This window comes from Pleurodeles waltl, chromosome 10 (assembly GCF_031143425.1).
Source record: "Pleurodeles waltl isolate 20211129_DDA chromosome 10, aPleWal1.hap1.20221129, whole genome shotgun sequence".
In the NCBI taxonomy this organism is placed as follows: domain Eukaryota; kingdom Metazoa; phylum Chordata; class Amphibia; order Caudata; family Salamandridae; genus Pleurodeles; species Pleurodeles waltl.
The window spans coordinates 728,759,451-728,785,872 of NC_090449.1; the positions used below are offsets into that span (position 1 = coordinate 728,759,451).

The following is a 26,422-nucleotide window of genomic DNA, read 5'->3' on the forward strand; positions in this document are numbered from 1 at the left end:
TTTGTGGTTAAATAGGAAGACTAGATTTCTAGCACAGAGTGTATGGCCTGAGGTGGAGCCCAAGTCATCATAGATAAGACAGAATGGACGGCTTGTTCCCGAAAATCATATTGCAGTTTAGTTTAAAATAATTCTGTTCCATCCACTTAGCTTTCTTTGGCTTAAATCCACAGGTTTTTTTTCTTGGACGACAGGAATATTATCAGAGCTAGCAATGACGATATAAGTTTGTTTAGGAGAAACATTCATATCAAAGCAATGCACCAGTGAAGCTTCTGGAGTAAGGAAAAAGTTAATCAGTGTAGAGCAGAGAGAGCAGTTCTGAGGGTCTCCACAGGTGATGGCACCAACTGACAATTGAATTGGTGGAACAGATGCAGATTTGAGTCCTGGCTAATAGAAGAGAGTAGACCCATTTAAGAGTTGAATGACCTCTATGCAATAGAAGTTAGTGATGAGCACAGAGTGAGAAACTGTATTGACAGCTGCAGCTAAGTTGCGGAGGACCCTTTGTGAGGATCAATCTCAGATCATCCTATACTGAAAACGTAGCATTTTCAGAGCTGTGTGAGGGTCCGAAACCAGGTTGGACCAAGTATTTCAGGGGGTGGAACTCCAAATAATAAAACTGCTGTTGATTTGACTGCTTTCCCCAGCAGTTTTGATTGGAATAGTAGTAAGGCAATAGTTATTTGATGTCATAAGGGTCTGTTTTAGGTATTATGAAGAGAGGAGTAGTACATTTTCCATCACCTGGTACTATAGCAGAAGAGATGGATACATTGAAAAGATCACCAAATGCAGGATAAATAATATCTGTGGGAAGAGAAGATCACAGTGGGGAATAGATTCAAAGAGGAACCAGTCTTGTGATGGAAGTGAGAATCTCTAAGGAAATGTGAGCTATCTCAGCAAGAGTGTCTAGGGAATACGACGTGGAGAGATTATTTGTTGAAGCTAGATTTAATTTTAGTAATTTTATATTGAAAATAGAGAGAGGTAAGAGGAACGTTCCTGTGTTGGAGTAATAATGTAGCCTCGAGGAAAATTGAAAAAAAAACAAAAACTTTTATAATAGAGAAGATTCCCTTTGGTGCATTACCCACGGTATCAGTGTTTTTTAAGCAAGGTGAGGTGGACAAGACGGTAATGGTCTTTTATTGCTACTCTATTTATTTTCATCCTCCAGATTGTAGGATTTTCTCTAGTTGTGTTCAGGTGCATAGGGTTTGGAGATGTGTAATTTGGTAGTGTACCAGGTGACGGAAGGGGATGAGCAATGTGTACCACGATGGCTGAGGCTGATGGCATTAACTGTCTGCAATTCCTTTGTTAAAGTTAGCGGCTGCGTTGAAGTCCTGAGCCTGTTTTTTACAGTCTCAGTACAAAAGTCAAAGGTTAAGCTAGTGTGGGCGTGTGACCTTATATTATTTTGAATTATTATAATAAGGTGACACTTAAAAGGGCAGTCATCCAATCAAACAATGAGAACCTATAGCCATCGAACAATAACAAAATATGCAATGAGTCAGTAATTTAAACACACCATGATCTATGTGGCCATGAATCACCACACCAGTTTAGTAAAGTGTAAAAATTTATTGCTCCTAAATTAACAATGCTAAAGTCACATAGATCATGCGCAGAACTAAATGATAGAAGTACAAAAACACAAGTTGTCCAAAGCGTCTAAAGAATCTCAATTTTGCCAATGCATTTAACACTCCAAAAGACCAACACAGAATGACAGCAGAATTAAGTGAAACATAGAAATGGCATGCATTTAGTTTGTGCAGTTGAATTAAACAGTCAGTAACTAAACATTTAAAATCAATTATCAGGTTAGGCATCCTATCTATTACTTTAATTTGAAAAGCATGTTTGGCCTTCATGCAAAAATAAATGACAAATTATTTGGAAAACATCTTACTATGGTGCTAACCAAAAACATGTGGTTGGATTTCTAAAAGGAAAACCTGCAAAGGAAAAATAAATGCACATTGATTATACCTCTCTTAAATGAAACAGCCACTTGCGGATTATTCTTCAGCAGTGCGCAGGAACTGCAGGTCTTCAGAGAGCAGCATCAGGAATGTGAAAGGAAAGACAGCTCAGAAATATTGGGCCTAAAATAACTGAACTGTTTGACAAGAGCGAATTGCAAAGACCTGAACTGCATGGAGTTGAAAGAAAACTAAACTGACTTGTATCCCATAAAGCTATGCTAAATTAAAGATCACAGAAGTTACTATCTAAGCATCTATTGGACAAGACTTTGAGGTGGTTTAGTGCGCAGCCAATAAACTTTCATCTGTGCTCCAGATGTATCTCTTTTCATTCTTCTTGCTCTCCTCTCCGGTTGAAAGCTTTCGTTCAATTCAATACAATTTTAAAGTGCAAAATGGAACATGACATTGAGCTCTAAAGCCCATTGTTAAAACCTAAAATTTTCATCTTGAGGAAATGCGACAAGTGAAACAGGACCAGAACATAATTTGCAAGTCACACAGGCTGTTTAATAAACTGCTTGCAAAACATTTTAGTGAAGTCAACACCATTTAAACATTGTGATTCTAGAAAATGCTAAAATGTGGGCCTTTTTTAATAATGCTAAACACAAAAAATAAAAAATTTCAGGTAATTTCAAAGCATTGGTTTTGTAGTGTGTTAATAATATTCATCCTTTGCCAGTACATTTAATTATGATTAAACAAAATACATTTTCATCAGGCACTATAATTTTACATAAAAAATGTTGTTGACACCATTTCAGTCACTTTTTAAAGCTTCTCTTTTATTTTTCGAACACACATTTTTCAGTTAGGCCTTTAAGTACACGTTATTTCAAATTGCATTTTAGTGATTCATTTTTATTAATAATGCTTGGTCTCTAACACTAGATGGAGTTCATTTTTATTCATGAATGCCCCAATACAGAGGGCAGGAATATGGACAAGAAAGTGTAATAAAGAGGAACTGCAAATAAATCAGACCAGAGATGGTTTAGATGACATAAGTGAGAGCATCTTCCTTTAAAGTAAGGTAAAGAAAAAGTACATCAAGATGGCTAGGGTATGAAACAATCTACCAGAGAGCCAATGCCTAAAGGGCATCTGTGAGGAAATACAGTCTGGGGGCAGAGTGCCATCTAAATGGTAATTGATATTGCTACATATATTAAAGTCATCTTTAAGATGAAGTATAATAAATCTGCTGTCGAAGTGCTGAAATTAGCCAGGAGGACAATAAATAAGAACACTGGAAAGGGACAAGGTAAGGCTGAATTTAACAGCGAACGGAAGGCTTTCCCCACGAAAAACACACAGCTTGTTAATAAGGGCACAGGATAAAATTGTACTGTAAATTATGTCAATATGGCCAGGTTTTAAGTGATGAGCAAGGCGCAGTATGGAATAGCCATAAGGAACTGCAGGTTCAGAGCAGGTTGATGGATTACATGTTTTAGTGCATACTGTGTGTGTGTGTCTTTCTATCTATAATACATGTTTCTTGGTGTTTTTATATGTACTCATGCCTCTTGATTTTTTTTTTCTCTCTAAGTCATTTGATTACCTACGCACAGCGTTTATACTTTTCTTGTGCTGTGCCAATCTTCAGGAGTACAGCATAGAGGAAACTGTTTCCTGTTAATCTTGCCAAAGAATGTGACTCTTGTGAAGACCTTATCGTTCTAGTACATACATTTTCTAACATTATAACCTGTGGGCACTTACTGTTAACACATGTTTGTTTTTAATGCAAATAAATCTGAATGTTTCTTTCCAGTGTAACTGTTTCGTGATTGATGCTTTAAAGAATGGTGCTGGGGGATCAAGTTTGAATACAATTTTGTTTTATTCTGGTAAATTTGCAACAATTTTTTATTTACTTCCCTCTTTTAATTAAATTTTTTCTTTCTTCAGTACAACACGTCTCTACACCAGCCAAGAGAAATAATTAAAAGTAGGAGTCTGGATAGAAAACTACAAGACCCATTAGTAGTGACAAAGTGGAGACATAGCACGTATGTTTTGGATACAAATGGCAAGGTATGAACAGTATCAATGAAAATGATTATTAAAATTTTGACTTTGAGAAAAAAAAAGATTTTACTTAAAATAGAATACAGGTTACCTACCCCCTGTCCAAGCAAGGACCCTCACTCTAGTCTGGGTAAAGGAGAATCACCCTCAGTTAACCCCCGCTCACCCACTTGGTAGCTTGACACGAGCAGGCAGGCTTAACTTCAGAAGCAATGTGTACAGTATTTGTACCAACTCACACATTAATACAGTAAAAACCCCACAAAATGGACACCACACCAGTTTACAAAAATAGATAATATTTATCTAAATCAAACAACCAGACGTACAAAAAACCAACATACACAAGTCAGGATATGACCTTTAAAAAGAATAAGAGTCTTAATTCTTAGAAAGCAAGGAGAATGCTGTTACACAAAGTACCTGGTTAGCATACAAAATAAAGCCACACAGGTGAGCGTAAGCCAAAAAAGGCCAGCAATGCGTCGATTTCTCACTCATAAGCAAGACCATGTGTTGTTACTTCTCGGCATGTGTTGTTTCCTCTCTCCTGCAAGACAGCGATGCTTTGATTTCCCCGGGGGCACCTCGGGTCCGGGCAAGCTTTGCATTGATTTTTTTACACTCAGTGATGTTGTGTTTTAAATCCAGTTGAATGGGGTCAGGGAACCGCTGTGCGTAGGGCTTAGATCTTTATCAGCAGCCGCTAGCAGGTGTTGCGTCGATCTCCCAGCCGCGATGCAGGTGGAGCATTGATTTTTAACCACAAGGCCGGTGTTGTGTCATTTATCAGCCACGTTGCGGATGGTGTCGAAAATTTCCCCAGCACGGCGGTTGGTGCTTGGATATCTGTCCTTTTCGACCAGCTTCACCTTTTAGGGGCCCAGAGATAGGTTAGGGCACCTCTTGGCAGGGCAGGAGCCTCAGCAGTGAGTCCAGGTGCTCGCAGAGAGAAGTCTTTGATGTCCCTGAGACTTAAACGAGAGGCAAGCTCAGTTCAAGCCCATGGAGATTCTTCACTGGTGGGAAGTCACACAGTCAGTCTGTCCTCTTTCAGGCAGAAGCAGCTTTTGCAGGCCAACCCAGCAAAGCTTAGTCACAGGCAAAGGAGCAGTACTCCTCCAACTCTTTTCCTTGGCAGAGGTTCCTCTTGGTTCCAGAAGTAATCTGATTTTCAGGGAGTTTGGGTCCAATACTTACACCCCTTTCTGACTTTGAAGTAGGCCTATTTGAAAGGAAAGTCTTTTGTTCACAAGATCCTGCCTTGCCCAGGCCAGGCCCCAGACACAAGCATGGTGTTGGAGACTGCATTGTGAGAGGGCAGGCACACCCCATTCAGGTGTAAGTGACCACTCCTCCCTCCACTCTAGCACAGATGGCTCATCAGGGTATGCAGTCTACACCCCAGATCCCCTTGTCTCACTGTCTAAAGGTGATTCACAAACAACCCAGCTGTCAAACTGACCCAGACAGGCAATCCACAAACATGCAGTCACAAAATGGTTTAAGCAAGAAAATGCCTATTTTCTAAAAGTGGCATTTTCAAACTAACCATCTAAAAGCCAACTTAACTAAAAGTTGTGTTTTTAAGTTGTATGTGCAGAGACCCTAAACTCCAGATTTCTATCTGCTCCCAAACGGAATCTGCACTTTAAAAATATTTAAAAACAGCCCCCATGTTAACCAATGAGCGAGATAGGCCTCGCAACAATGAAAACTGAATTTAGCAGTATATCACTGTTATGACATGTGAAGCACATCAGTACATGTCCTACCTTTAACATATACTGCACCCTGCCCATGGGGCTACCTAGGGCCTACCTTAGGGGTGCCTTAATTGTAGGAAAAGGGAAGGTTTGGCCTGACAAGTAGGTACACTTGCCAAGTCGAATTGGAAGTTTAAAACTGCACACATAGACACTGCAGTGGCAGGTCTGAGCCATGTTTACAGGGCTGTTAATGTGAGTTGCACAACCAGTCCTGCAGGCCCACTAGTAGCATTTGATTTACAGGCCCTGGGCACCTCCAGTGCACTTTATTAGGGACTTACTAGTAAATCATATATGCCAATCATGGAAAAGCCAATTACGCATACATTTTAAATAGGAGCACTTGCACTTTAGCACTGGTTAGCAGTGGTAAAGGGCCCAGAGTCCAGCCTACTTCAATAACCTGGGAAGCAGAGGCAAAAAGTTAGGGGAGACCTCAGCAAGGATGCCAAGTCTAACAAATAATTGACCATAATTTAGGGAACAAAAAGGGGAAATAAAAGTTACCATCCTCAAGTAAAGCATGAGGACTTATTTTTGGAGGAAGATTATTTATTGGGCCGTTTAAACAAGTACAATTAGTAAACTAATGTGTAAACGTTAATGTGTTAATGGATATATTTGAATTGTATGTGTTTTAAACTCTTTTGACCTTCAGCATAAGTATAGGTATTTTAATATTGGCTGAATTTGTAGAACGTTGATACAAGTAACACAATTGTGTTCAATCAGCTATCCAGTTGCTGGCTTGCTAGTTAACAGTTTACCACCTGTTGAGCTGTTGAGAAAAGAGGTGCCACTTTGCACGTTTGTGAGCAGTTTGGGCCAGTGGTAGTCTGTTAGAACTGTAAAAGGTGTACTTGAGAACACAGTGAAGCAGTGTTGAATGGTTTTGCGTCTTGAAGGTTATTGATCTGTACTGTGCTTTTACGTGCCGTTAGTTATTGTGAAAACTAGTTATAACTTCAGATAGTTCTTCTATACTGTGGTGTCAATCATTGAATTGCAGACTCTTGATTCACTGTGCAAAAGAGATATGTTGTGCAGGTTTGTTAAACACTTCGAACTGATGAAACTCGATGGAGACAAATAATGAATTGATTAATAAGTTCCAGGAATCCTTAGTGCTTCTTGTTAAATGCAGGAATGAATGTGGAAGACTAATTTTAGCCTACAAAAAATGTGTAAACCCAAGAAAAAAACTAGCAAGGGTAATAGGTCTATTAATCAAATATTTCTGATGTTCTTCTATTATTCTTCTGTTACTTTATTGTTGGGACTAAATAAACCTTTATTTCTAATCTGTACTCAAATCTACAGTTTGGTGGTGCTTGTATTAGGTTGACAAAAATGATTTGCCACTGGGTGGGAAGGGGATAGATGCATATGTAAAGACTTCCTTTTCCCCATTTTTCTATGGTAAATCTTCAGTTCAATTATTTGGCTTAATCCCAGCTGCCTTTTTATTCAGTTTTAAATCAAGTATTGTTATCTAGTATTGTTAATCTTGATAACAGTAGAATAAATTAACTGATTTAGAATTTTAATTTTACAGTTGTCCACCAAGCACTTGCGGAATTCCTTTGCCTCGCCTAACCCTGGCTATTTGCCTCCTACATTCCCAGAACAAGTTAGTATCCCAAACATGATTCTTACTGTTGATATTACAACACCAACAATGTTATAATCATAATCAAAATTATTATTTAAAGCAACCATTTTCATGATGTCCACCTCCCAATCATAGGAGGCAGTTTTCAAACATTCCTACTGGAGATGGTAAATACAGAAAATATTGATGGACAGATGTGTGACTGAGATATTTTGGGAAATTAAAAGTCTCAATCATGTATCATACCACTAAATGACTGTTTTGTTGTACATTTTAGTGGACACCATTGTAGAATAGGGTATATTGTAAAATGTAAGTCTTCTAGCCCACTAGAGAATCAGATCTAACCTTTATTTACTACAGTAAATTACAAATCTGAACAATTGAACCCCCAAGTACATCTGTGGTCGTTTTGAAAAGCTGACCACTGCCTATAGTCCTAGAGTTCTGTTTAGCTTTGGCAAGTTCTGTTTTTTAGGGGCAAGCACAAATCGCTCCATCCCTCTTCTAATCTCTCTTTACGGGGATTTTAACCACACCCATGTTATGTCAGTCACTTTCATTGGTTCGTGGGCTTGCCTTCTAAAATCCGATTGTTTTCAGTCGTAAAGGGCATGCATACATCATGCCTTTTCTGGTGTTTAGCCCTCCTTAAGAGCACTGGTAAACCTCTGGAAACATACAAGGCCCCATGTTTTCTGTATTGTTTCTGGATTACTTTTTCTCTCTGGGATTTCCATGTATAGTCATAAGCACTGAATAGTTCTGCACGCCTGCGGGGACCCCGGAGCACTGTTCTGTATTGTCTTCTTAAGTGTAGATGTTCGCCTTTCTTGAGGAAGGCCTGCAAAGTCACTTAATGTCAATGTGCAGCCTAGAGGAAAGGCTACAAAGGCCAAATAGTTCATTCTTTTTGGTTGAAAAAAGGGTACTGTAGTATAGATGTACATTAAAAACATGTATATTCTAGAGATGATGTAGAAAAAATCTTTCACAAATCTTTTTACAACTTTAAAATAAGAATGAAAACAATGCAGGGCAGTGTAGCCCATAGGCTGCCATTATACAGAATGTAAATAGAGCTGTGCCTTTTGAAGAGAAAGACTTCCTGTATCCCATCATGCATAGCAAAAGGCAGTTGCCTCAGTTCTTTTTTCCGGCTCCTTCTGACAGGACCCTGAAGCATTGAGCGCCACCTATTTAAAGTTTTTTTTTTTTACTAAAATTCAACACAAATCCTTTGGATTTCATTTTCACTCGACGTTTTTCAAATTCTGACAGAAATGTAAGGCTTTTTTCCACCAACATGCCTTAACTTTTTGATAAGTGCCCTAGCTGTGGCAGGAAGAAGGCCAAAACAGACCCACATCAAGTCTGTATTATTTGCCTGCCGTCATCTCATAAACATGATGCCTGTGACATTTGTAAAACCTTCTCCAGGCGCACCCTTCGTGACAGGGAGAAAATTTGTCTTCAGGGCAAGGAGGACAGTAGACGGAGGGCACAATCCACCACAGAGCGAGGGGAAGGTCAGTCTTCCACCAGGGCTCTGACTTTGTCCTCTGGAGCAGCTTCCAGATCTGCTAAAAAAAGTCACAAGTCCCCGACGACGTCGAGAGCATCGACGTCGAGACAAGGAACAGCGCTGACCTGCTCGTCGTCGAGAACCAGCTCGCCGTCGAGGAAGAGACATCGCTCGCCATCGAGAGCGTTATCATAGACGAGACAGCGCAGACATTCGCTGTCGGAGTGCTCTGTCGAGGTCACCGTCGACGTGAAGGGGAAGATCGACGTCGAGAGACAGTGCTCGCCGTCGGAGACGTTCGACGTCATCCAACTGACATCGAGGCAGATCGCCGTCGAGGGGCTCTCAACGGCAAGAGGAATCAACGTCGAGAGGTACATGTCGGCGTCGTACTTCGACGTCGAGAAGCTTGTCGGCGTCGAGAAGGCATTCAAAGAGACCAAGGAGAGTCTATACCACCTCCTGAATCCTCTGCTTCTCTGATTCTCTTGCCACCTTCTCCTCAGCCATCTCCTTTACCACCGACACCTCTGGCAGCTACAGCTCCTCCGCTGGTACCTCTTTCTGAGGCCGCCCCGGTGACTCCTGCAGAATCCACAAGACAATCGTGTCATTCCTCGAGACGTTCCTCTACGTCTAGACACCGTCATCGGCATGACTCTAATCACAGGTCTCCTCGCTCCCACCATAGGCATTCCTCTTTATCCACAAGAGATTACTCTCCGACGTTATCGGACTCCCCGTCTCTGAGAGTTTCGCCCATAGATGACGTGAATACTTTTCAGGAGGTATTATTTTGCTGTGCTACCAAGCTGAACATCCCCCTGGCAGTACCCACTCCAACAACTTCTGTCATATTTGAGACATTTCACCAGCGATCTTCGTCTAGACCATTACTACAGCTGGTCCCAGGGTTACTTGAACCGGCAATGGACATTTTCCTTACACCGTCCACAACAAAGACTGCTCCTTCCAGACTCATAAAGAAATACCGCCATCCTGAGCAGGACCCTTTATTTCTGAGAGTGGATCCAGTGCCCGATTCGGTGGTAATCGTGGCTGCTAAAAAGCTACATTCAACATCTCCGTCGTCCTCCTCTCCACCAGACCAGGAGAGTAGAAAGATTGATGCCACAGGCCGCAAAGTTTGCTCAACATCACCCATCACCACGAAAGCGGCTAGTGCCACTGCCCTTTTGAGCAGGTATGATCGTGCCCTTTGGGATTCTATGCTACAATTTGCCGATTACCTTCTCAAAAAACAAAAAGGAGGATTTCTTGGAAATTGTAAACTAAGGCACCATGGTCTCCAACCAGGTGATTAGCACGGCTGCGGACTCCTCCATATTATCTGCTCATAGTTATTGTCATGGCATATCCTTAAGAAGACATTCCTGGCTACGCCTTACTTCACTCAAGCCAGAACCGCAACAGAGGATACAGAACCTTCCTTTTTCAGGTTCCACTTTGTTTGGGTCTCATGCTGACGATGAGGTGTCTACGATGAAGACGGAATTAGACACTCTTAAGGCAGTGGGCATCGAGAAGCCAAGAGAACAGCGGAAAACTTTCCGTCCCTACCACCGTAGATTTTTTGCTCAAAGGCTTCAAACTCTGCAGTGGGTGCCACCTAGATCCTAGCACCAGCAACACCAGAGACCTTTTTCGACCCAGCGAAAACAAACAAGGGGTCGCTCCACACCACAAACCGCCCAAGCAGGACGTCAAACATCAGCGTTTAAACCCTGAGTCCTTACTTCCCCCTCTTCCGATACCCACTCCGGTAGGGGGAAGTATTTCACATCATCTGGAAGAGTGGCAACGCATAACATCAGACGCCTGGGTTTTGAATATTGTACAGAATGGCTATTGTCTTTGGTTCATAAACCCCTCCGCCTTCTATTCCACCCAAACCGGTAAAATACCACCTCAACGCTCTCAAAGTAGAGGTCAGAACCCTATTACAAAAGAAGGCGATAGAACCTGTTCCTATGAACCAGCAAGGAAAGGGAATCTACTCGAGGTACTTCCTGGTACCAAAAAAGGACAAGCACGAGTTCCGACCCATTCTCGATCTAAGAATAGCCAACAAATGGATTCGCAAAGAAAAATTCTGAATGCTATCCTTACACCAAATCTATCCCCAACTTCATCAGGGTGATTGGCTCTGTTCAATAGATAGCTTACCAATATACAGTGCTACCCTTCGGCCTCAAGTCAGCACCGAGGACGTTTTCCAAATGCATGGCGGTGGTGGCAGCCCATTTAAGGAAACATCAGGTCTTCGTCTATCCCTACTTAGACGATTGGCTCATAAAGGCATCCACATACCGAGAGGCCCAAAGACATTTCAATTGGACCTATCAACTACTCCAGAGACCGGGCCTTCAGGTCAATCTCTCCAAGTCCACGACATCACCTGTACAGAGGTTGCACTACTTAGGCACCATCATCGACACCACTCAAGCAAAGGTGTTTCCTTCGGAGGAACGACGTTTATCAATCCTCCAGAAGTGTCAGCTACTCGAGAAAATCCCTCAGACCACTGCAAGGACGGTATCCTCTCTCCTGGTGTCGATGGCGTCTTGCATCTATCTCACTCCCAACACTCGCCTCCATATGAGACCTTTACAGGTGTGCCTAGAAAACCAATGGAATCAATTTGTAGACGATTGAAAGGACAGCATCCTTCTTTCTCCCCATGCCATTCAATCCCTCAAGTGGTGGTGTTCTCCGAGCAATCTCCTGAAAGGGATGTCATTCCACCAACAGCCTCCCACTCAGACGATAGTCACGGATGCATCGCTGCTCGGATGGGGAGCACATATGGATCACCTTCAGATTCAAGGCTCTTGGTCGCAGAGGGAAAGACTATATCACATCAATCTCCTAGAGTTACGTGCAGTCCATCTTGCGCTCAAGGCCTTCCTCCCACATTGACTACGAAAACTCTGCTTCTCCAAACAGACAACATGGCCACCATGTATTACTTGAACAAACAAGGGGGCACCAGATCCAGAACTCTGTCTACGGAGGCACAAACAATTTGGCACTGGCTTCTAGCCATGAACTTAACAATAGTAGCAACTCACCTTCTGGGCATACAGAATGTCCAAGCGGATGCCCTCAGCCGAGCAATGGACGAAAACCACGAGTGGGTTCTGCACGACGACGTCGTCCACTCCATCTTTTCCATGTGGGGTACCCCTTCTATAGATCTATTTGCAACCCCAGAAAACAAAAAATGGCAAGACTTCGCCTCCAGGTACTACCATCCAGGAACATTGGGGAATGCCTGTGGATAGACTGGTCAGGAACATTTCTTTATGCCTTTTCACCGCTTCCCCTGATACCGACAGTCCTCAAGCTGTCCCACTCCAACACCAAGATGATTCTCATCGCTCCGGAGTGGCCACGCCAGTGGTGGTTTCCGGACCTTTTTCACCGGTCACTCCGTCGACATACCAGATTGCCATGCCGCCCCGACCGTCTCACGAAGTTTCGAGGCCAGATGAGACATCCCAACCTCTCGTCTTTGAATTTGGCAGCGTGGCTCCTGAGCTAGTACAGTATGGTCACCTTAATCTTCCTCAGGACTGCATGGAGATTCTAAGGGCGGCAAAACGCCCTTCCACAAGAACAGCTTATGCCTTCAAATGGAAAAGGTTCTGCATATGATGTTCGGACAAGAACTTTGACCCCACGACATGCAGAGAAGAAGCTATTCTTCCATATCTATTACACCTGGCGAAGTCTGGCTTACAGTTTTCATCAATCAGAGTACACCTTGCAGCTCTAACAGCATATAGGAAAAATCCTTCACAAACCTCTTTCTTTAAAATCCCAGTCATTAAAGATTTCCTAGAAGGTTTAAAAAAGGTTTTTCCTCCTACTAGACGTCCATCTCCTCCATGGGAGCTTAATATAGTCCTTTCGCGTCTGATGCTACACCCCTTTGAACCCATACACAAGGCATCCCTCCATCATCTTACCTGGAAAACTGCCTTTCTTGTAGCAATCACTTCAGCTCGCAGGGTTAGTGAGATCCAGGCCCTTTGCGCTCAAGAACCTTATACTGTCTTCCATTCCTCAAAAGTGGTAATGAGAACACATCCTAAATTCCTACCTAAAGTCATTTCAGACTTTCACGTAAACCAGACCATCTCCTTACCGACTTTCTTCCAAAATACATCTACTCCTGCTGTGAGAAGAGAGTTTTAAAATTTTATTTAGATAGAAAGAAATCATTGCGCAAGTCACAACAGCTGTTTATTAACTATGACCCAGTTCGAACAGGCCTGGCCACCTCCAAACAATCCTTATCCAGGTGGATTGTCTCCTGTATCTTATTCTGTTACTAGTTAGCAAATAAATCCCTCGATGGCAGACCTAAGGCCCATTCCACTAGGGGAAAAGCAGCAACTGCTGCTTTGATGAGAAACATTCCGTTAGCAGAAATCTGCAAAGCGGCTACATGGAGATCTGTCCACACCTTTACTAAGCATTACTGTCTTGATTTGGATGCTAGGACAGATGCTCAAGTTGGACAGGCTTCTCTTAAGAATCTCTTTGCGTGATTTATTATTTCTTTATTGTTCTGTCTACTCCACCGCTGTTATTGGGATGGACTTGCTAATCTATTCAGTGCTTAGGACTATACATGGAAATTCCCTACGAGAGAAGGAATAGTTTATTCCCTGTAACTCCAGTTCTCTCGTAGGGGTATTTCCATGATAGTCATAAGCATCCCTCCCTCCTCCCTGGTGGAGTTGACATGATAATAATTATAATAATAATATTAATAATGAAAGATATTTTCAGACTTCTTCACGTCACATTACAAGCCTACAAAAAGAACTGAGGCAACTGCCTTTTGCTATGCATGATGGGATACAGGTAGTCTTTCTCTTCTTAAAGGCACAGCTCTATTTACATTCTGTATAATGGCAGCCTATGGTCTACCCTGCCCTGCATTGTTTTCATCCTTATTTTAAAGTTGTAAAAAGGTTTGTGAAAGATTTTTTCTACATCATCTCTAGAAATACATGTTTTTAATGTATATCTATACTCCAGTACCCTTTTTTCAACCAAAAAGAATGAACAATTTGGCTGTAGCTGAGTTGTACAATGGAGAGAACTGGGTGTATAAAAACTGAGAATTTCTTCTAGAGGATAAAAAATAGCAAACCTTTTACTGCCACAAACATAGCACGTCTCACTGTCTGTTCATTGCCTGAGACTGGCATAAGAAAAAAGTACTTTACTCAGAGGCAGAAGTTAGGTTTTGATATGATATGTATGAAAATAAGACCATGTTATTCATTTTATTTAAAGTCACCTCTTCTGATCAATAAAACATGTTAGTAAGTTGGCACAATGTGGTGATTGCCTGTGGCACTAGGATGACCAAATGCAAGAGTAACTGAAAGCTGAAGTAAATTTATTTCCAAAGAACAGAGTCCACCAGTCCGCTGCCACCAATGTGAGACTGAGACTCCAACTGGCAAGCACTACATTTTGAATCCTGAGCTTACTTGTGCACCAGCCATCTTGAAAACACAAAGAACAGTCTTTTGAACATCTAGCACAGGGCTGTAAGGACAAGTAAACTAATGACAACTATAATCATAATGCACAACCCGTGCTAAACCACACATACCTGGTTAAACCAGTCATTTTTAAATAATTTCACAAGAATCTTCCTAAAACTCTTAATTTGGACTCTAGTTTCTCTGAATGATATCCTAGTAGACAAGTGATTTATCAGCTGTGTCTGTCTAATTAAACACAGTTGAGGCAACCTATCTTTAGGATGTATAGTTGCGCCTTGGGTTGTTCATTTTGGCAAACACGAATGTGATATGTACATCTTATTTAGAATTTCAAAACATCTACTTTCCTAGCTCAAGAAATGTTAATTTTAACTTCTGGACTGTAAGTTGTCTAATGTGATCTTCAATATCCTATTATCCTTCTATGGTTGGAGCCAATTATGCTTCTGTGTATGAATCCCTAGATGTGGCTTAGGGAGTGCGAGAGAATCTAAAAAACGTACTTTTGTTCTTAGCTCAGAGTTGCTTTGAAAAATAGGATTAGATAAAATAAGGCTTAGAGGGCACAGTTACGTATTGAAACTGTCAGTGACACAAAGCTTGACAAAATATTTGAAAACTAAAAGTAGTTTACATACATTTTTTTCATCCCCATTCTATTCTGCTGCATCAGATTATTGATCACTGCCCGGCAAGGGTGTTGAAACAAATTGACTTTTTTTTCCGTATGATTTTGCATTGAACAAAGTTTTTCTTGATTCTTCTCTGAATGGACAACCTTAGATTGTGAGGTGTTGATCTTGTTTCACTAGTTTTCTACTTTTCAGATTTATGTTAAGCACTTTACAGTGGTTACGTATTGCTACACCCTTACGTAGGTATTCTTGTATGTAATTTATTTAGCACGTTACACCACTGAAGATACGTGTAGGCATGAAGTAGAGCTCAGCTGTACCAAAAAGGATGCTCGATAAAAGCTACTTTTTTGAGGTGCTATCTAAAGTGCGGGCGATATATTTGTGTTTGCTAGTTGTTTGTAACACTTTTGTCTATGCAATTCTCTGAGGATTGTTGCAGTGACCGAAATGTTGTCGGACTCTTTCTTCTTGTCATCTGGATCTGAGAACCAAAGATTCAGCAAGTAGCAGAAAAAACAAGATTAAAGGGACTTAATTTATCTAAAGGACATGAAGAACCACTGTTACACAAATCTTTGAATTTCACACATTTCCCCAGTGCAAACCTGACAACCTACGTGAAATAGTTTTGCTGTTGGTTAGTTGAGAATCACTCATGCATTCTAATTATAGGCCCTGATGGAGGGAGGATTGCATGCTTTATTTGAATTGGAACTATCGGACACATCGTGAGAGGGCTGCTCCCTCTCACAACTGTTTTGCTTGTCGGCTCGACATGTCACGTAAGGATGGCGACGACACCCTGGATGTCTTCAGTCCCAAGGACATGAAGGGGGACCATCATTCATAACCATTGGCTGCAGATGAAGATGCTTTCTTCCCTGAAGAAAGTTCTGACTCTCAACTGAATATTGAGGACCTTCTGCTTGCCCAGAAGACTGTGCGTACGGAACTTGCTCCCCCTCAGCAGCACCCTCAACCCTAGCAGCATTCAGCAAAAGGGAGCGCACAGCCCCTTTGAAGAACCAGAGACAGGCTTTTGGACCACCACTTCCTTCGGGCCAAGGTCAGCATGTCAGACCACTTTGAACGCCCGCCCAGTTCCAGATTGGTGCCGAAGAAGCCTTCAAGACTGAGCGCTTCGTTGTTGGCTGCACCAACACTGGCAATGAGCTGACCCCCGGCGCTAAGCACATCTGCCTCAGCATTGAACAGAACTGCGGCACCTAAATCAATGGTACCTGCGGAGCTGAAGACCTTGCCTTAGACCAGCAAGTCCGACACTGGCGCTGTTCAGCTCATTCTCCAGGAGCTGCAGAAGGAACACAACTCAAGACAAACGTTTGGTCATACACCCCCACATAGACCTCATCCTGGCCCACACTTTGGGCCATGCTGCTCTGCCCTTGAAATGTCAGCTGTCCTTCAAGGAGTCCTTGGCTACTCCAATTCTGACAAAATAACGCAAGAAAGCGGATAAGGCTACCAGCCCCTTACCACATGCAGAAACATAGGCTCACTCTATTCCTCAGTCTTTGCCCTCGCCACCTGGTTCGCCAGGGGACCCTCTTGACATCCCACCCCAGGGGCCTCCACACTCTGACACAGGTTGGGAGAGGGGGGTGGGATGACACATTTGGCACTCCTCCACAGTCCTCCCATCCTTTTCGGACAATTCCACATCCTACCAGGAACTAATTGGTAGGGCCGCCTTCTTTACTAAGGTGGAACTGCACACTGAACCTGTAAAGGAGGACTTCCTCTTTGAAACTCTTTCTTCCACTCAAAAGCTCCACATTCTTAAGGGGATGCTATGTCATACTCCTGACATTTTCAAAGACCCTGTCCGGGCTAGGGTTATAACACCTAGGGTGGATAAAATATAAGCCCTCCCATTCTGACCCCCATCTGTATTTGTGGTCTGCTCCCACCTGATTCTCTGGTAGTCACCACTGCCTATAAGCAAGCAAGCAAGCTCTCAAACCAGTGTGGATGTCCCACCACAGGAAAAGGAAAGTAAACGCATAGATGGAGGATCTCTTCCAATACTTCCCAGAGGAACACCGAAAGAGGGGTCAAGAAATAGTTTTTGAGGGCAATCTGATATCGAATACCTCTGTTCGCTGTGCCCTAGATGCAGCTCACTGCTGCCGTGGGTAATTCTAGAGTCTTGCTAAGCAGACACACCTGGCTCTGTATCTCTGGCTTCAAGGCAGAAGTTTAGTAGATGTTGTTCAACATGCCTTTTGATGGTCAGCATCTCTTTGATTCAGAAGTGGACCAAATCTTATGAAAAAATCATAAATGATACGGAAACTGCCAATGCAGTGGGCGCATCTCATACACCCGCTCCCCGCAACTCCTTTCAATGCATCCCTTATGGTGGAGACTCAAAGACAATGTCCCCTGAAGCCTGCACATTCTACCAACGCACCCAGGGCCAGCAATCCTCCCTGAGGATCCAATAGGGGTGATATTTCTGGAAGCCGAGGCAGCGGTATTTCCCCAAAGGGAACTTTTAGCCACCATCAAACTCTGACTTGCCTCTTTAGCCTGACTACACAACACTAGTCAGAGGCACCTACAAGGCTTCTTTCCCACATGACAGATCGTCACCTAAGATCAATGGGTGTTGGATATTATCCAGCATTGATATTGTCTGGAGATCTCTCAATCTTGCGATCTGGCTCCTGAGATCATAGAATTCAGGTACCTTAATCTTCCACCTGAATGCATGAGTGTTCTTAAAGAGGTGCATGGACCTACCACCCATGCCTGTTATGCGGCAAAGTGGCCCTTTTAAAACCATCGAGCAAGACATTGTCTGCTACTTACTCCACTTGCCAGTTTCTGGTCTAGCCATCACCGCTATACGATTGCATCTGGCAGCTGTGGCTCCTTACCTTCAGAATACACAACATAACCCTCTCGCTTCAGGATTCCAGTCATGGAAGCTTTCATGGATGGGCTCAAAAGAGTTATTTCCCCTGGCCCCAGTTCCACCATTACCCTCAGGAAGTCTCAGCATTGTATTCACACGACTCATTGAGCACCTTCACTCCTGCCTCCTTCAGTTCCTCTCTTGGAAGGTGGCATTTCTATTTTCTATAACTTCACTCAGGTGTGTCGGTGAGCTTCAGGCATTAATCCTGAAAGAGCCTTTTTTTCCAGGTACCTAGGGATAGGGCTGTCCTCTGTACCAACCACAAACTCCTCCCTAAGGTAGTGTCTTATTTCCACCTTAATCATCTCATTGAGCTACTGTTTTTTTTCCCACAACCTGATTCAGTTTCGGAACAAACTCTCCATACTTTAGATGTCAAACAAGCTTTTATGTTGATGTTAACCGGGCAAGGCCATTTAGAAAGACACCACAACCTTTTGTCGCTTCCTCGAACCTCACAAGGTAAAGGCTCAATCTAAGTCGGGCATTGCCATATGGATAGTTAAATGCATCCAAACATGCTCTGCTAAAGCTAAATAGACTCCACCCACTCCTCCCAGCGTATACTCCACTCAGAAAAAAGAAGCCTTTATGACCTTCCTGAGGGACATCCCTATAACTGATATATGCAAAGCAGCTACCTGGTCCTCTAAACATTTGTGTGGATGTTCTGGCCTGCCAACTATCTAATGTTGGTCAGGCAGTTCTCTGTATGCTCTTTCAGTCTTCTGCAACACCCACAAGCTAGCCACCACTTTTTGTTAGGACTGGTTTACAGTCTGTGCACAGCATGTGTATCTTCAGCCACACATGCCTTGAGTAAAAAATATTATTTACCTGTTTAGTCATCTGTTTGTGGCATGTAGTGCTGTCGTTTCTCACACACCCAGTCTCTTGCCTGAATGTCTGTGTTTGATGTAGTTTCTCTTCCCTTTTATATTTTCCTTCTTATGCATGGATATCCCTCTATATTTCGCCTCAGTAGTATAAACAGCATGTGAATCTACTGTGCCAAGAAAAGATGCTTACAGGGTAAGTAACGCTTTCCTTCTCCTCTCTGAAGTTGTCCCTTGCCATTAAGGTGAATTTGTCACAATATTCACACTCCTGGATAACCAAAACACCCACTGATATTTTTATTTTTGTGTTATGAAGTCTGTCTTTGTAATTGGTCATTTTTTTTATTTGTCCAGAATGTACTCCTAACAATTACCTCATTTTCCAACAACCAAACGGAACGTCCAATCCTGATTTGTTTTTCCTGGATTTTCCCATTCAGTTCCATCCATGAACATCTAATCTGAATTCATCCATGTTAAACTGGTAATGACCTGCTGCTTTAGATGTCCTTTCAGAGGCAGCTCTTTCGTGCTTGACAAATAGCCCCCATTCTATTATTTACCCGACACTGACTGTCTCCCAACATGCTCCATTTCATTGGTCTCCTCACAGCATTCATATTGTCTCTATTCCCTGTGGTTAAGGACAAAATGAATACTGTAAGGGCTATGAATTTCTGGTCACTGCCTCCAGGTTGGCTGCAGGTGAGAGAACGCACATTTCTTTTTTGATTATTTAAATTTCTTTCCTTGTTTCCTTATTAACCATTATTATTTTTGAATTAATAACAAACAAGCCATATAAGCAAACTATAATTCAAAATTACAAAACAAAATGCAGTTTATATATTTATATTCTACATGCCATTAAAGCCTATCATTCATTTAATATACCTTATAGTTTACATTGCTACATTCAGGTATTGCACCTTCGTTTGCCACAGGTGTAAGTAGGTCCGTACTTTCCCTTCCTGTCCACACATTCTACTTAATCTGTGCTCGTTTGGTAAACCATCTTCCAATAATCATCTAGAACTGGCCTACAGTGAAAGAGCATACATCTTTTAGGTACCCCAATAGACAAAGGCTGGACTACACAGTTCTGTATTTTGCCAAGTACTAAGGTCATTACATTGTTATTGTAATGTGACCTCACTCCAAGGAGCTTGCGGTCCTTCTCATGATGTCATTTACACACCTTGTTTTTAAATGTATTTCTAACCAAATTCTAAAACTTGTTAGTGTCTATCAAAGATATTGGAAATGCCAGTCCGCCTTTTCAGTTCTAGCTAAGGCAGAGATTTCATAAAACTGTAGTAACAGTAAAAAATAAAAATAAAATAAAAAGTAATTTTATGCTTCAATTACAATCGTGACTGGGCCATGTGCATGAAACAGTTTAGGATTTCATCATGGGCTTCATTCCTTTTTAGGTCTGACTTGACAGTGAAGATGTCACCAGACCATATGTGATCAACCTAATAAAGTGCTTCCAAGAGTGTTACATTGAGGGGCTTTGGCTACACCCGCATGTTGGTTGGATAGAATTGCATATATTGGTTGTGTGCTTACACAGAAAAGCACTTACTATCCCAAGTGATGTAATCATTGGTTTATCAAGTTGTGTGAACCAGAGCTCTTCATCAAGTCTAGCCATTGTTGCAACAGGCCCTTACCATTTGGTCCCTCCCCGTTTTCTTTTCATTGTCATCTTCAGAGATACCTTAAAATATTAGTCCTTGAGAGAATGTTGTTTTCTCTTTCCAATTCTGATTTGTAAGATTTATGACTTGGAGAGATTTTGTAAGGTCCTTACCTCCCAAAAAGATAATTTAATTATTATGTTTATTTTTCATTTAATCTTTGAAAATACATCACTAATATTACATTAAATTTATTTCAAATTTAAATGTTTTATGTGTTACATTAATTTAGTAATTTAATGTAATTTTAAATTGCCTTCCATGAAAACCCTTGTTTTGCCTTTATGTATGCTACCCTTTCCTCAACCTACAAACTCCTTGCAAGCAATAAACCCTTTGCTGAACCATAAAACACCCTTATTACCACTTAATGCTACCGTTCCTTGAACCCTACAAACCCCATAATACCCTTCCCTGACCCCTGCATACCCCTTCCTGTCTCTTAATGCTATCTACCCTTAAATCCTGAAAACCCTAATTACTCCTTAAGACTACCCTTCCCTGTACCCTAAAATGTATTGCTACAACTTGATACTACTGTTTCTCTGAACCATAGAACCTTACTGTTCCTTAATGCTGTCCATCCCTTAACCCTGGAAAACTCTTACTACTCTTTAATGCTACCCTTCTGTGATCTCTTAACACTATCCATCCTTGAACCCTAAAAACCATTACCACCCATTCCTGAACTCTTACCACCTGTTAATGCAACCCTTTCCTTAACCTCACAAATTCTTAACTGCTGTTAAAACACTCGGGGTTTCTGCCTGATTAAAACAGGGGGGAGATAGGGGTTGAATTCTGGGAAAAATTGGGAATCAAATTACAGATTCCTCCGTTAGCTCCACATTTCTAAGATGACCTTAGGGTTCCCTTTTTGAGCGCTGTTATTTCTATCCTCACCTCCTCCGCAGTTATCAATGTCCTTGTTTCAGGAACTCTGGAGGGGTTACAGAGTGATATCAGGAACATCATTGTTAGGCCTTTAGTTATATTAAGCAACACAGAAAATGCTACCGCTTTAAAGAGTTAGAAGAATGTTTTTAGGAAATCAACACTGGCCTTCTTCCGCCCTGTAAGTGACAAAGCAGAGCCCCTTGTAAGCCCTACCCCTGCCTTTTGATTTCTGTGCCGTCAAACGCAGACTGTGGCTCTGCTCCCACTTTCATCAGTTGAAGATTTTCTCCAAATTGAAATCCAGTGTGCAGGGGAACGATATCATCACCGAATACTACAGTGTGCAAACCATGCATTGACTAATGAAAACAGATGTTGGTAATGAACCAGCACGATGTGCACCTTTGGTGTTTAAGCAATAATGTTTTAGGTTGTGCGAATAATGTTTACCTCATGCATTTGTATCACAAAACCTTGAAAGGAGTTGGTGACATCATGGGGATCAAACTCCCTCTTCAAGTCAAGGCTGCTAGAGAGATGGGTCCTCTGTGTATTCAAATTCATCCGGTAAGTGGAAGTCCAAGTCGAAGAAGAAGGAAAGGAAGTGTACAGAATCCTTACACCAATCTTTCTAAAGCGAAGTTGTGAATACATCAAGTGCCAATTGATCTTGCTGCCAAGTACTGATTGAGGAACCTCTTCCGCATTTGGTCCCAATGAGTCTCGAAATCCAAAGGCCAGTGGTGACACCACAGCAGGTCAAGGCCTTTAAGAAGGCCATTCTGTTTATTTTTGGCATTCTACTGGCTCCTTCTGCTGTGCGTTTGGACCCCAAGAATGTGCAGGAGCCCCAATGGACGAAAGTACTAACTTTCCTGTCCTAATTAGAAGAGCAGCTGAGGTACTGGACCTCTCACTGTTTTCTGCAAAAACAAAGAAATGTGTCTTTACTGAGGTTTAACACACTGGGCTAGTCTCATCTGAGCCCCTACTTCCATGCCCTAACTGACACTCAAATGGGCACTTGGTCTAATTCTTGCTTTGGCACACCGGTCAACAGGGAGATGTCCAGGCACCACAAAGCAGTGCTTGGTGACTAGGAGTTTCTTACACTACTCCCTACAACTAACTGTTTTGTGGCCCAGGCTTCCCCCAGCAAACTGATGGAAGATTGCAGCGTTTGGGAAACAAATGTTCTTTTGGGCCAGCCTGTCCTTGAGGTCAGTCGGTCAGGTGGTGTTTATTAGGCTGTTAAACGCGTTCTCTCTAGGACGAGGCCAGTGAGATCTTTCTGGCATTGCCAGAGGAGTATAGGGCCTTCTTGACCCAAACTATTCAAGATTAACAGGGAACTGCCATCTATATGATAAGGGCTGGTCTGGATACTACTGATTTCTTGGGGTGAGCCATTGGCATAGGTGTGGTGCTCCATTGATATGCATGCATGCGATCCATAGGCTTCCCTTATGGATATACCTTTTGAAGGATCCCCAATTTTTGGTGAAAAGACTTATTCCTCCCCCAAACGTGTTAAGGAAAGTAGAGCTACAACGTATTCCTTGGGCTTTTCCACCCTGCCGCACAGTTTAATTATCAGTTTCAAATCTAAATGTTTACTTTTGCTTTTGGGGAGATGTGCAGGCTTCCTTTATGGATATGCCTTTTGATGGATCACACCTTTTTGGAAAAAAGGCTGATTCCACCCTCGATCTCTTTAAGGAAAGTAAAGCCACAGTGTGTTCCACGGGCCTTTCCAGCACTACCAGACAGGTTCTTCATTTATATTGACACTTTTGAGGGCACTTAAGAGGGTTTGGGCATAGACCTCCCCTCCCATACAGCAGTCATCCTGGTCCTTTTCCAGTTCCTACGCAAACACTTGCTTATATATGAGCGGTCTTGGATACTGTGCAGTTAGTGGCCTTTCCTCTGCTGTAACAAATCCAGAATATTTGGGCTATGATCCTGACGTTTCAGCCTCAGTCCTGGGTCTCAGTGAGAGTGGTCTAAAACGTCTTGGTCTGTTTGACTCATGCATTCTTCTGTCCACTTTGTCAGATGGCATGCATGGGCTCCGAAGTCTCAGTGGAACCTTTATCAAGGAAAATGTTGGATGTCATCCAGTGTTTTGGAGAAGACTGTACAAAGCTGCAGTAGCAGCTGCCCAACCACAACCTGACCAGCAGCAGACCTCTCTCCGTTCCCCACCTCGCACTCACTGTGGTGAATTACTGCTCAGTTGGGGAGGTCATCTGGGAGAGTTGGAGAACTTAGAGCTCTGGTCTCCAGAAGAATCCTGGCTTCATAGCAATCTGTTGGGGTTGTGAGCAATTTGCCGGGTGTTGAAGGCTTCCTGCATCCATCAACGGGAGACTGGCACAGTTCCTCATGGACACCACTTCCTCCATGTCATACCTCACAAAGAAGGGCAGAGTGGGGGTCTTGCTCCAAGAGGTTCTGCGCTGCTGGTGCTGGCTTGAGCATCAGGGCAGACAAGCTTAGCACAGGGCACCTGGTGGCTCACAGGTGGCAGCTGCAACCTGAGATGTGGCGCAGTCCACCTTCCAACAGTGGGGAGGGAACTAACTGGGTCTCTTTGCTGCTGTCAGTAATGCACAATTTCAAAACTTCTGCATGTTGGAGTTGCCCTGAACGCTGTTTCTAATAGTCCCATTTTAGCTAGAGTGGAGCACATGCCTCTCTTGCCATGAGTTCTGTATAATGTTAAGAATGAAAGTGCCCAAGTAATCCTACTGGCTTCAGATAGGGCTGAGAATGTGTGGTATTGGACCTTCTGGCCATGAGCATCTGTCCTCCGATCAGGCTACAGCAACAGGGGGGAATTCTGCACCCGAAACCTGTGCAATCTACACCTTCATGCATGGAGACTGAGCTGCGCCAGCTCACCGTGTTCAATCTACCACCTGAGATTGTTGATGTCAGACCAGGCATCCCTCTACAAAGTCTGTTTACTCCAGATATTGGAGTAAATTTGTAACCTGGTGTGGTCAACAACACAGACCCCTTATAACAAACTGTTGAATGTTTTGTTTGTTTTGTCTTTGGCCGAGCAAGTTTCTGTAGAGCACACTGTTAAAGGTTGCCACCAATTTCGACTTTTTTTGCGTTTGCCGGACCAACCCTACTTGTTTGATTCACCTGTTTCAGTTGGATTTGTTAAAGGTTCAGTAAATTTGTTCCCACCCAAACCATTTTTGATTCCATAGTGGGGTCCCAATTTGGTCCAGATATTTTTATGTGCACCTTTACGACCTTTCTTCTTTCATTCTGCCTGTTACTGCCTTTCTCATTCTCTTTCTTCACTTCTTACTCCTTTTCTTGGCTCCCTTCTCTCTCTCGATTTCTCGGCTCCCTTCTCTCTCGATTTCTTTCTCTCTCTCTCTCTCTCTCTCTCTCTCTCTCTCTCTCTCTCTCTCTCTCTCTCTCTCTCTCTCTCTCTCTCTCTCTCTCTCTCTCTCTCTCTCTCCATTTCTCTGCATATTGCTTTCTTTTTCTCTCACTTTGCATGGTACTTTCAGATGTGACAATTATCATGCATGTTTATTTTGACATGGAAACCTGAAATTATACACAGATTTTGTTACTCCAATTAGCCATGCTGCTAATCTAAAAATCTAATTTAAAAAGCTTACCTAATACAGTTTTCAAAATTAATGTATGCTTTTGGCCTCTGCTTCTGTGAATAACTTTGAATTAGAAATGAAACGGTCAACTCCTGTGCCATGAGTATGAGCTCCACATTTTGTCTCAGTAGAATAGTATCATATCTTTGCACTTCTAGGAAAGTCACTTTTATTTCTGAAATATATTTGGACTTTAAACTGAGTTGATTTTTTTCCGTCATGGGTTTATACATTGATAATGTTCAAGTTGAACTGGTATTTGCACTTAATACTGAGAATCTTCCTTACTCACGTTCTGCTTTTTTTAAAATTGTTTTTAAACATCTCCCCAACAGCGGTCTCTGAACTGGCTCATCATAGATCAGGAGAAAATACTACTGCTAGAATACCATTACTAGAATCACAACCCTAAGATCCAGGTCTTTCCAAAAGGAGAGGGCCTTATTTCATTGGTTTCCACAAACCCATGTCCAGCACTGGTGATTCAGGGACTCTTCCTTAGGATGCGTCTTGCATTTACTATTTTATTCCCTGTTCTGTTGAGCTTGTTGTGATGGCAGGTGACACAGTGCACAAACAGAAAAGGTTTGCTCAAGGGACCCTGAGTTGCTTGCCTCCTCAGCAAACACCAGTATTGCACTGAGATTCAGAAGCCCAAATAATGTAGACTAAGGCTAAAGTTATAGCCTTCAAATGCACAAAATGAAAATGCCTTGCACTTGCGCCTGTTGCGGTAGCACACTGCAGCCTGTTACGATTCCAGTGCCTATTTTTGTGGCTGCTTCAGTTTCTGAATTTGACCACCTATCTGATCTGTCAACATAAATCAAACAATCTACAGAGGAGAGGCCAACCACATCTTTCTGCATCCAGAGGATTAACAGTAACTATTTTTCAAGAACAACTTCTCCTCTGACCCCACTAAGGAAAACCAGCAGAATTAAGTGCTGTCTGGAGATTTAGGAGATTTTCTCCAGTTTTATTACTTGTCAGTTTACTTTCTAGAAGACCTTTCGGAGGACCTACAAACCTGCACATTGGCGGGTCTCTCACTCTGCTTCACAGTACCTTGCTGCTTTCATTCCTTTGCAATTTTGCCTTTTTCGACCCTTTATCTTCTCCCCCTCTTGCCTTCGTCTTTCCTTATGGTGCTGGCTCCTATGGCCTACTTTGCCCCTTCCTCAACCTCCTCCTTCCTCCTGCTTCCCTTTGGAACGCCCCCCCCATATTCCTCACCCCACCACCAAACTAGCCTT

General features: G+C 42.4%; 1 protein-coding gene across 6 annotated transcripts in view; it reads left to right on the top strand.

Moving 5' to 3' along the window:
• The window catches only part of ARHGAP12 (Rho GTPase activating protein 12), a 455,441-nt gene that overhangs the window by 211,255 nt on the left and 217,764 nt on the right, over nt 1-26,422 (top strand). For 3 of the 6 annotated variants that reach the window (XM_069211253.1, XM_069211255.1, XM_069211257.1), the window contains 2 exons: nt 3,924-4,049; nt 7,368-7,442. In XM_069211253.1, coding sequence (XP_069067354.1) covers nt 3,924-4,049; nt 7,368-7,442 — 201 coding nt within the window. The remainder of the gene's footprint in view (nt 1-3,923; nt 4,050-7,367; nt 7,443-26,422) is intronic. The other 3 variants (XM_069211258.1, XM_069211254.1, XM_069211256.1) reach the window with 1 other exon arrangement.